This window comes from Micromys minutus (genome assembly GCF_963924665.1).
Source record: "Micromys minutus genome assembly, chromosome: 2".
NCBI lineage: Eukaryota > Metazoa > Chordata > Mammalia > Rodentia > Muridae > Micromys > Micromys minutus.
The window spans coordinates 92,798,618-92,810,820 of NC_137971.1; the positions used below are offsets into that span (position 1 = coordinate 92,798,618).

The window sequence follows — 12,203 nt, forward strand, 5'->3', positions numbered from 1 at the left end:
GGTTGTGTATGTCTTCTGCATGTATGTTTGTTAAGCTGGTGTAGAGGAGTATCTGACACTTTCATCTGCTCTTCTAATCCTTTTCCTGCTATTGGGTTTGTGCCTTGTTTTACTGAGTCTTGTCATGTTTGATATCCCTGGAAGGTGTTCTCTTTTCTGAAGGGAAATGGAGCAGTGGGTGGGGGAGAGTGGAGAGTGGGGAAACTGTAGCCCATATATATTGCATGAGAAAATAAATAATAAAGCTTTAAAAATGGGGAGAGGGGTGGAGACACTATTTGGAAAGAGAAAGAATGTAATATGGTAAACGTTCCTCCATTTTGTCTCAGATGAAGCCATCTTTGGTTTCTACCCCCTCCCTGAAAAATTCCATTGGAAAGCACCCTACCCTGTTCTAGAATCTCAGGGTCAAAATACTCCAGCTAACTGCATATTCTTCACTCTTGTTAAATTGTTTGCTTTCCCCTGCAACTGACAATCAGTTACGTAGTATTTCTGTGTTCTTCGTCTTTAAAAACTCCCTGTAATATGCACTCAAGGCTGCTCTGTGAGAAGTCCCTGGCCTGCTTAATACAAATCCTCAATTTGAACTTTGGTCAAGCTGAGTGGTCTTCTTTAGCAGTGACTCCTTACTTGAGAATGGGCTGGGATGGGCAAAATTCATAAATATTCTAAATTCAAAAGAGAGCTGCTTATCTCTCCATGCTAACAGAAAACTGCTGAGAACTGAACTGAGCCTATGCAAGCTATCTAAAGATAGTGATCTCCTCCAGCATGACAAGTGATAACTAGGGGTTACTGACAGGGAAGTAGGAAAATAGCTTGGAGGCTTGATATCTACCTAGCTCTGGTGCTTTTAAGGCTATTACAAATCTATGGGCTTGTGTCTTTTATCTGGGAACTAAATTATTACAGGTGGGGTAGAAACCCCCAATTCTATTTACAACAGCCCAGTCTACAGAACAAGTTCCAGGACAGCCAGGGTTACACAGAGAAAACTTTTCTTGGGGGGTGGGAATGTATTTTTGTACCCTTCCTCATGCATGCACAGCACAGCATGTGTGGAAATCCAAGGACAACTTTCAAAATTGGCTTTCTCCTTCTACCATGTGGGTCTCAGGGATAAAACTCAAGCCTGTAAGGTTTGATGGCAAGTGCCCTAACCCACTGAACTAGTTCACCAACCTCTTAATTCCATTTGTTAAGTCACAGGGACACAATAAGAGTCACAGCCAGCAGAGGTTAAAATCTCCTACATGCTTTATTGGACTTCAAAGAATCTTATGAAAATAACACAGAAAAACCCACGTGAGGGGGTCCAGGGGGCACCAAGGCAGTCTACAGCCTAGCACCCACCTAAGACCAGCCCCAGCTGCACCCAACCCAGGCCCAAATTAGGAACTCAGGGTAAAGGCATGACAGAGTGGGGCAGAGGGAAAATACCTTTACAGCCATAGCAAAAACAGGTAAAGGAGAGAGTTGTCTGGAAGATGGGAGGTGTGGGGGCGGGGGAGAAGTGGTCACACAGCAGCCTTCACATACATACACCACCTTCCTTCTCCACCCCTTCCCCAAACCCATTGTGTCTGTTTTGAGCCTGTGGCCCAGGCTATGCAGTAACGCAGAAATGGAGTCTGACAAAGGGAGGATGCTGTGCAGGCACTTGGGAAATTCAGGAGATTTATTTTATTTTATTTTATTTTATTTTACTTTAAAACGGTTTGTCTTTTGGTTCAAATACAACATCCTTGCCTAGGGCTCCACAAGAGCCCTATGTCGTGACTGTGGCTCCCATAGCCAGGGGAGCCATTGTCCTGAGCCCCAGTAGTACTGACGCTTAAGGAGCTTCAGGGCAGCACCTCTTAAGAGATACACTCCTACAATATAGGGGAGCAGAGGTAAGAGGAAGGCAGATGTGGGCAGGGCAAGAGGAAGTGGCAACTGCCTTACAGCCCACAGCTTTGGCATCTACTCATCCTCCAACTAAGAGACGTCTCTCCACTCAATCACAAGCCTGGCCTCTCTTTGAAACTCTGGTGACTTGTTCCCTGGGAGTTGGTTCCACTCCCTGAATGGAGCCCTGGAGATCCAAATGAGCTCCAGGATGAGGTTCCCTCCAGTCCACCACACTTCCATAGAACAGTCCCCAGAGATTAGGACCTTGGCCCCGGTCTGGGGTAAGCAGAATGAGTAGGATGAACAGATCTGAGGTACAGGTGTCAGAAGTTACTCCTCCTATCTTCCCCACAACTGCTAGGAACGTTGGGGAGCAATGGGAGAGAGAGCCTGAAAGCAGGAGACAGAAACAAAAACCAAACCTCAAAACTGGGACAGCAGAGATAGAAGCTGGACCCCAAACGCGGAGTGGGAACTGAGGGAACAGCAACTAAGACATGCACTGAAGTGGAAAGGATGTGACAGCAGCAGCCCACGGTTGGAAGGGTTTCAGGGCAGGCAGGCCATGGTGGTCAGTTAATAAATAATGATGAAGGACCAAGGATGAGCGGGGCAGGTATGTACAGTGCCCAGGCCCTTGGGCCGGCCCCTCTATGGCCCACTCTAGGGGCCAAGTATTTCAAAGGAAGGAAGGAACGCAAAGGCAGAAGACCCAGGGAAGGACAGGCTATCTCAGCACTATCACCCTATTCTGCCTACTTCTTAAGAGGCTTCTTAAAAATTTTGAGGGGAAACTTCTTCCTGCCTGGACTAGAGTCTGTCTCCTCACCAATAGAACCATTATCCTCCTCAGCCACAGCCTTCTTGCCAGCCAAGTGGGGGATTCGTGTGTTCCGGCTACCCTGCAGGGCTCGGTTGTCTACAACTGGAGATGGTGTGTCTGGGTCTGGGGAACTGGGGATATGAGAATGGGAAGAATCCAAAAGTGGGGAACCACCAGGTGGGACTGGGGGGTTCAGCTCCATCAGGCTGTGGGCCTTGTCTAGGCCATGGTTCAGCGCTAGTAATGTCTTCTTGGCCAGAGCAGGGCTGTCAGGCAGTTTCTCCGCCAGAGATCCTGGATGGACCCCCTCAATCAACCGATGGCTGCCGTTGGAAGGCATGGCATTGAGAGCCTCATCTGCAGCACGGCCCATCTGAGGAGGCTTGGGGGCCGCACGCTGGCGGTCACTCATGTGGAGGGAGGACTCCGAATCGGAATGGGTCAAATCCCTGGAGATACAGGACAAAGAAGAAAAAGGAACATAGAATACAGGGAAATGGAAAAAGGTGCAGAAGGAGGAGGAAAAATGTTGAGAAGGCAAAGATAGGCAGAAAATGAAGAGAAAGAAACAGGTAGCAGGAAAAATGGGGTAAAAAAGGAAAGAGGAATGAGTAATGAAAGTTGAGTAAATCATCAGGACAGGGTAAGAGAGGGGACAGGATTAGGAAAAAGGAACAGGTTGGAGAAGAAAAGGAGGAAAGTAGATTTATAGAGGAAGAAAAGTGGGTAGAATAGGAGAAAGGAAACAATAATGAAAAGAGACAAACAAAAAGAAACAAAAACAAATGTCATTAAACAGCATTATCATCAGACAAATAGCTTTGCAATGGCTAAGCCTGAACCCTGCTGAATTCCTAGGTACTACACTGATAAAAGCTGTAGGCTCAAGTTCTATAGGCATCCTCTTCAATAATCTGCCTTTCCATAGCTGCCAGAGTTTCTTAGGACTCAACCCTAAGTTACCATAGAAGCTGCATGCTGCTCCAATTCATGTTTCCTGCCTTTCCCCCATCACACCTGGGATACATGCAGTCTGGGCAGGACCCAAAGAACAGAACATGCAGTCAGCAGGCCTGACCAAGGCTGGGAAGGAGACGCTAGAACAGCCTTGCAAACAACCCCTCATTTATTCCAAAGGCCAAGATGTCGCCTCTTCCTGCTATCTTACAAAATTTACAGGTGGACATGGAGAAGTTGTGCAAAAATAAAATAAAATAAAATAAAGTGTGGGGTTTGTTTCAAAACTCTGCTGACAGGGATAATGGAGAGGCTTAGGTAGAAAGAATATTGGCCTTTAAGGTACAGGGCTTGTGAACAACTCTGGACCCTTCTGTGAGATATTATATAAGTTGTATAACTTTGCTGAGCCACAATTTTTGCCCAACAAAGACGGTATTAAACTAGTTATTTACAAGACTATTTAGAGGAACAAAATCTTAACAAAGCACTTGTGAAACTGCAGAGTATTGCATAAGTAAAGGCAACAAATCCAGCCAGCCTGGAAGGCCAACATGAAGGCTTTCTTTGCAGGTCTGAATTACGGGATCATGCCCTCATACACTGGACACACACAGAGTCTAGTTCAGGGACTAAAAACCCTTTAGGGGCGTGGCTGAGCCTAGGAATTCCATAAACCAACACCAGATGCTACTGCTCCTTTCTTTACAGCAAAGAGGTGACTGGCTATTAGCATCCCCTATCAGTGTTAAACTCTCCTTCACTTTCTCAGAGGCCTGAGAGCCCACAACCGAGGCAGAAGGGAAGGCCAAAGAAAAGGTATAAATATCTAAGTTAGGATAGGAAAGGAAACACAGGACTAGATAAAGAAGCCAAAGGTCAAGGTTAAGAAGGGCCCCAGCCTCCTGAAACATCTAAATGTAAGGTAATGGTAATGCTCATAACTATTACAGGTTTCTTTCTCAGGAAACAGCTAACTAGCAGCACCTCCACAGCCAGCTGAGCTTCCAGGGACTTGGTGTTTGAAGGGAGACAATGCTAGCTCCAGTTCTACTACTACAAATACTGGTCCAGCCACACAACCATTGTCTATAAATATTCAGGCTCCTACTTGTCCTCATGCATCTGACACTAGTCCTTGCTTCTATCTAAATGAATCTTTACCAAGTGCATATATGTAATTCTAGTACAAGAAGGGCTAAGGCAGAGAATGGCCCCAAACCCAAAGCTGAGCATGGTACCACACACCTATACCCCCAGCAATTGAGAAATAGAGACAGGAGGAGCATAAAGTCAAGAATACCCTTAGCTACAGAGCAAGTTTGAGGCCAGCCAGGCCTACATCTTAAACATTTAAAAAGTATCCTTGTTTCCCTAAGCAGATAACAATCCTCCACATAAACACACACACCACTAAGAAAATTCCAAAATATCCCAAGAAGCCACACTAAAAAAGGCAGCTCTTTTAAAACTGAGGAGGTAAGATCCTAGGAATTTCTACCTTTATAACACCAAAAAAAAAAAAAAAAGCTTGGGCTTCCCAGTCTTTTTATGACCCACAGTCCTAAACTTGTTCTTGATTTCTATCCTGCCAAGCCTCCCTTATCAACTAAATACTAGGAATTCTATAGAAAGATAAGGATCTAGGAGAAACATCCATTAAGAAATGCTCACCTTCCCTCCCTGAACTTCTGAGACCTTCTAGGCCATAGCTATCCCTCCCCAAGGCTAAGCTGCCTTGAACTCCCATCCCAAACTACTAACCTTACTAGAGAGCCTGTTTGCCTTTAGAGATGATCCTCTGATGCATGGTGCAAAAGAAAATTAAGCAGTGAACAGGCCAGGTGAATGCAGGTACTACCCACCCTTCCTCCCCATGTCCTGGGCATAGGCCTCAGAGCATGGAATCCCAGCAACCCTTAGCCTTCCCAAACCACCCCAGTTCTCTCCATAAGTGCTGGGAGAAGCCGTCTCTCTTCCCACGCTTGCAGATGAAAATGAGGATGAGAGTGAACCAACAGAATAAGCAGGCTGCAGCTCAGCAACCAGGACGGAGCCATAGTCACAATTTCAGGGATGAGAGCTGCTTCCAAAGGTGAGTCCCTTTTTAGTCTAAGCTTAACCCATGCAAAATCAACCTCTCATATTCACCTAACATTCTGATATGTTAGCAGGGAAAGTGAAATGAGCTGCCAGACCAGACTGAGGAGAAACTTCCAGGTCTTTTCGAGGTCACTTACTGAGACCTTGCAGAAGAACAAACATCTTGAATGAAAAGTCAGGCGTCTGCATGCGCTCTGTCCTAAGTTTCTCTGCAGCCTGAGGAAAATGACCCTTTCAGAGCCTTCCTTAACTGTCCACTTTAACAAATAAGTATTTAAATCCCCGCTTAACTTTTCTTGTCCCAAATCTCCAAGTCTTATTCCTCTTCTTGTTCTGTAACTCCATGGAGGCTGTACTCATTGACTCAGCCCAGCTAGACACCCAGGTGTGAAACTAGCTTCTTCCTTCTGTACCTTGTGGCCAAGTTGTAAGCGAATCATCTTCCCAAGCCAAGACCTCAAGTGTACACTGCAGTGCCTCAGGTTCCTTCATCTTCCTTTCCTCCCTACATAAAGGCCACTAAAATAGTGTTTCTAAAATGAAAAGATTTCAATTCTTATTTTATTGCACTTATTTATTTTGTGTGTCCACACACATGCACATGGCACAGATGCAGAGATCAGAGGGCAACTTCTAGGAGTTGGCTCTTTCCTTCTACCACTTGAGCTGTTGGGTTCAAACTCAGGTCATCAAGCTTAGCAGCAAGCACTTGTAATTACGCCCTCCAAGTCCTCTAAAAATACAGCCAATTCGACTTCATTCAGAAACCCTTTTATGATGTTCCATTTCTAAAACAATAGAGGCCAGACCCAAGCCTTTCTGACCTTTGCATCCTTCTGACCTCATCTGCCACTCCTTCTCTCCAACACCTATGCGGTGTTTTCACTACAAATATATAGTACGTTCTCATACATCCACTCCTCTGCACAAAACATTTCCTCAAGCTGGAGCACCCCACCCTTTCTTTCTCTCTGCACAGGGCCTCACCACAAATGTCATCACTTCTGTAAAGCATTCCACCTAGATACACACTGTTAGTCGTTCCTCCTTCCTCAGTACCCCAGAGCACTTATGACACTGTAGTTTATTTGTGTGCCTTTTGCAAACAAGACTATACTTAGGTCATGGTGACTGGGGCTGCATCTTATCACCTATGAATCCCCATTTTCAGAAGTGCCCCAAACAGAATAGTTGTTTAAGAAATTAAAAAAAAATGAGATGATTGATCTAAAAGTGCATAATTTAAACAAGTGATATAGGATCATGAGGGAAGAGGACTGTCACTCATTTAGAGAAAACCCAAAACAGCAAAGGGAAGACAGGTGCAGGAAATTAAGCTAACCTTAACAGGGAATCTTCTGAACTGAGAAAGGAAAGAACAGGGAAAGATTCCTCACTACACCTCCCAGAGGTCAACAAGCAGCAGCAGGCAGCAAGCAGAGGCCAAGGTAAAAGCAGTAGGAAGGGAAGGAAGGAAGAGAAGAGAGATAGCTGATACCCCAAGCTCTCTGAATGCCCAGACATCACAGCGATGTTGTCAGAAGGGGTTGGGTCGGGGTAGGGATCCATCTGGAGGAAATAGGAAGTGCTGTGGTGATAATAAACAGGGTGAACATGGACGGTGTTGATGGTGGTGGTGGTGGTAGTGGAGGTGGTGGTGGTGGCGATGGTGGTAGTGGAAGAGGAGCAGGAAGAAGAAGCAGAGGCAGATGAAGGGCTGGTCCCGTGGCCTTCAGAAGTGAAAGACTGTCCAGATGAAAGGCTACGCATTCGCCGCAGAGATACCCGGCTTGTCAAGAAGTGGCCAGCCTCGCCCTCTACCAACCTCTGAGATCCCAGGCCAAGCTGTGGCTCCGTCAGGCGCTGCCGGACACTGCTCTGCAGGCTGGGGGCTGCAAGGAGAGTAGACAGAATATAAGGAATGGGCACCAAAGTCAGGTGCAGGCAAGCGGGTACCCATAAAGATACGCCTGCTAGACACCTCTCTGGACCTTTGATACCCAGTCCAGAGAAAAGGACACCACCTCCCTGAAACCTCCCCCTGTGGGACCTGAAAGGATGGGAAATTGTAGATAAGGTGCCTGGGGCAATTTTAGTGGCAACTTCAGTAAAAGGAGACCTAAGGCCAATGTCACTATAAGGGAAGTGGCAAGGCAGTTAGTGGGAGGACACAGGCAGGACAGTAGAGGATAGGGACTAGGAGCAAGGTCCGGGAGAGCACCAAGAACCAGCCTTTCCTTTCAGCCAACCTCAGAAATAATTCACAACACAGACAAGGACTTGTACACAAACATGCTCATTGGATCACTATTAATTATTGCATGGAAGCATGCACAAAGGCAGGGTGAAAAAATGAGAATATATCTATTTTCTGGCAGATGACAGGGATATTAAAAGTGATACTTATAAAAATATTTAATAATGAGGAAGATACTTATTAAAATGTGATAGGATGTAACAGTAATCTCAGCACTTGACAGACCAAGGAAAGAGGATTATGAGTTAGAAACCAGCAGACTATAAAGTGAGCTACAGACTAGGCTTAGCTGTATAGTAAGACTCTGATTTAGAAAAACAAACAAAGTTTCAAGAGATGAAAAAAATGACTATTTTTATGAACTAGCCTTGAATGTTGAAACATAAAACAGCAGAATTTGAACCCAAGTCTTTCTACTTCTAGCTGTGATATTCTCATTTTAATCTGCATTTGTAAAACCCTGAGGAGTTGTTCTGAGACTTCTAAATACTGCCTCCAAAATACCCACACAGGTCATTGTACTTAATAAATATCTTAACCACATTTTTAAAATTTCACAAGAAGAGGCTGGAGAAATGGTCCCATGTGTAGTGGTGTGTTTTGCTCTTGCAGAGGCTGCAAGTTCAGTTCCCAGCACCCACTTTGAACAACTCACAACTGTCTCTAACTCCAGCTCCAGGGACCCAATGCCCTCTTCTGGTCGCCCTGGGTCCTGCATTCATGTGCACAAACCCAAAGTCAGCATACACACATATATACATAATTTCAAATAAAAATAAAATCTTTTTTAAGCTGACAAAAAAATGCAAGAAAAAGTATCCTATCCAGCTACGGCGAGGCAATGAGCGCCTTTTCAATGCACTATTCACGCTCCCTCCTTTCCAGATTTCCTCCAACATTACATGAGCAACAGTGACCTAGATCCGTGCTGCAAACAGGCTCTTGTAGGATAATTACCACTCTGATTTGGACACCAGGTAACCTAGGGATGTGCCAGAGAATGTTTTTAGGCTCAATCCCAGGTCCAACTTAAAAGACAAAAAGGCACTTATTCCTTAAAAGTCAGGAAAGCAGAGGTTACTAGGGCGGCAGAGCTTTATAAGGCCAAGCCATGGAGAGGACACATACCATGGAGATGGAGAGTTAGGCAGTAGGGCATATAGAGCTGGCAGCTTCAAAGCATGAAATGCTTGAAGAGAAAGAAGCCCATAATAGAAAGGAGAGAAAAAGGAAGTAGAAATGGGGAGAAAAAAAGAGAAGAAACATGGGAAAAAAAAAAAAAAGAAGAATGTTTCTTCCCTTGCTTTCCCTCCAGGCCAGCAGGAAGAAGGTCCACTACCACCAGGACATTCCTGTGGCTGGGCTGAAGGGAAAGGCCGAGGCTGTCTGCCACCACGGACGTCTTCTCTCCAGCTCTCAGCTGAACAGGCTGATTCTTCTCACCCCCGAACCCCTCCTTCAGTTAGTAAGGAAAGTGCTGAGGGCACAGGGGAGCAGGCAGGGGTGTGAGGCAGGCAACAGAAGGGGCCCATTGGATAGGAGTGTTGGTTTAGTTCCAAAAGTCGGAAAAACAAAAGCCCCAAAGGGGCTCCTCAAACCCGGGTATTTCCAGAGGGACTGATCATCCGAGCCGGCGGATGTAGAGCAGAGAGAGCGGTCACTGAACCTACGCCCCATCAGCCAGGCAGCATCTAGGGTCAACAGCCAGGCCAAAAGGAGAAGAGAATCTGATTTATGAAGGGTTTTGGCCTGTCTATCAATAGGATACAGCAAGGTCTGGGGACGGAATGAGTAGCTCAAAGCTAATGAAGCTCCTCCCTAACCTAGAGAGCACAGGAGCCTTTAGATCAACAAGTTAGGATCCAGATTTGCCTATTAGTGATCCAAACCTTGTTAGGCCTTTGACTAAAGACCTAGCAAAATATCAGATCAAGCCAGGCATAGTGGCACACACCTTTAATTCCATAATTTGGGATGCAGTTTGAGGCTATGAGTTTGAGGCTAGCATGATCTACATAGAGTTCTGGCCAGCCAGGGTTAAAGAGAAAGTTGGGCCGCCAGAGTGACGTAGTGAGATTCTGTCTCAAAAAACTAAAACGAAACCAAAGAGGATATTAGATCAAGAAGTTAAAGAGACTTGGCCAGGGGCAGAGTACTACTGAAAAAATTTAGATGGTCCTATGTGTCTATAATCCTAAAACTTAGTAGAGTAGGAAGTAGGGGAATCATCACAAATTCAAGATTAGCCTGAACTATACTGCAAGTTTCAGGCTCAGGCCATGAAAAAAGGACACTGACAAATAAACTTTTGTCTGAAATACGAATTCAGCCTGATTAAAGAATCTGGCCTTCAGGGCAGGCAGGGGAATGTACCTGGGCTCTTGATAATGAGACCCCAAACCAGCCTGTAATCCCCTCTGCACTGGAAAGGTATACACCCAAGGTAACACCCTTACCACAGATATGCCTACTTTACTCAGCTACAATAATCTATCCAAATAAAAATTCAGCCGTGGACCAGAAGGGAATTACTAAAGCATTCCCACAGAATGCTGTCCCTTTGGCTTTGTTCTATTAAGGTCTCATCACCTTTGGGAAAATAAGAAAGAACCAGGACAGTGATGGGAGTAGATGTCCAAGTTCAGTGAACAGTCAGACATACTTGTACAGGAGTCTCTCCTGAGCAAGAATGCCTCCAGCTCAGGGACGTTAGGGATGGAAGACTTTAGAGACTGCTACTATATGGGTTCTCACGCAGAGAGGCAAGGAAAAGAGACATCATTCTATTCACCTGCTCAGTAATGAAGAATAAGAAACATAACGTGAAAATAAATAAGCACAAGTAGTCCAAATAAATATTTTATACTATAAATAAAGTCTCTAAAGATTGTTTTTTAAATAAAGGTAGGCAGTACAGGGAAGAAAAGAGGAGGACTAAACAGAAAAACAGTAAAGAAAGAGACACACAGATACAGGACAGAGAAGGTGATATATAACAAGGAGAAACCACCAAAAGGACAGCTATAAAGAAATATCTTAATGTGAATTGTTTTATTAACCACTGAAGGAGCTACATCTTTCCTAGTTATCTTCCCCAGCTGCTGCTTAAGCACAGCAGAGGCAATAGACATCTCGTCTTGCCCACCACAGGCTACTTCGCTCACCCCTACAAAGATGTCACCTACACTGCATGGACAAGGGCGACACAATCTCCTCATCCATGTCATCCACGTCGTCAGTCATGATGAAGTGGGCGGGGTTAGGGCGGGTGCTGCCCATCCAGCTGGGGTCGATGTTGAGCGCAGCCACCAAGGAGTGGATGCCAGGGTTATTGACGATCTGGAAACCGCAGAGGATCTCGATCTGCTGCCACCGGTGCAGGCGCTCCCTCAGGGCTGCTGTCACCTCACTCAGTGCTTGCCTGAAGACAGAAGGAAGAGCTGCAGTGTGGCCCACGTGGAATCCCCAATAAGAACAAGATCACTTTTGAGAGGAACAAACTGGGTAGGCGCATGTATGAATAAAAACCACAATAAGCCATAAATTTAAGAGCAGAGCGGAAGCTGGATCCAGGCTTGGGAAGGAGACCAGAGCTGTCACTGTGTCGTGAGGAGATGAGGTTGGGGTTAGAAGGCCTCACTTAACCTCAGTCTCTAAGGATGATATTAGCATGGCTGGAGCTGATAACTGGTGCTACTTACTTAGCAGTTAAGATTTTATGATCCACATCATCCAGGGAAGAGCTGTGAGCCACGTGGAAGGTACCAAAAAGTGTGTTTCTCTTCTTTTTTATTTTCTCAGCCTGCCAAGATGAAGCCCCCCAATATAAAGAGAGTATGAGATCATAGTTGGAAGAAATGAGGCCTTCCCTGTCCTCCTAAGACAACTTAAGCTTCACAGGGAGAAGGAAGAGGAAAGAAGCAAAGTGAGAAGTAAGGCAAGGGGAGAACGTGGGTGGACTCAGGAACCTGCTGAGAAGTGCAAGAAAAGGGTCCAGCCTTAGGCAAACCCCAGAAGGACCTTCGGCTCCCTTGCAGCCTTTTTTTAAAGCAGAAAAGCTGTGTCAGCTTTTCTACCCCTCCTACTTGCTCTATCACACCCAGAAGACTCAGTCCCTCCTCCAAAAACTTCAGTACATTATTAAGCAGTGCACGCTAGAAAAAGAAA

General features: G+C 45.5%; 1 protein-coding gene across 6 annotated transcripts in view; it reads right to left on the reverse strand.

Annotated features, from left to right (window-relative positions):
• Window positions 1-1,248: 1,248 nt before the first annotated feature.
• Window positions 1,249-12,203, reverse strand: part of STIM1 (stromal interaction molecule 1) — a 159,296-nt gene continuing 148,341 nt past the window's right edge. Inside the window, exons 9-14 of one of the 6 annotated variants that reach the window (XM_080913541.1) lie at window positions 11,738-11,838; window positions 11,222-11,457; window positions 9,635-9,727; window positions 7,605-7,671; window positions 7,278-7,348; window positions 3,030-3,168 (exon numbers count right to left, since the gene is read on the reverse strand). In XM_080913541.1, coding sequence (XP_080769667.1) covers window positions 7,303-7,348; window positions 7,605-7,671; window positions 9,635-9,727; window positions 11,222-11,457; window positions 11,738-11,838 — 543 coding nt within the window. In that variant the 3' untranslated portion in view covers window positions 3,030-3,168; window positions 7,278-7,302. Of the gene's footprint in view, window positions 3,169-7,277; window positions 7,672-9,634; window positions 9,728-11,221; window positions 11,458-11,737; window positions 11,839-12,203 lie in introns of all 6 variants that reach the window. The other 5 variants (XM_080913537.1, XM_080913539.1, XM_080913542.1 and 2 more) reach the window with 5 other exon arrangements.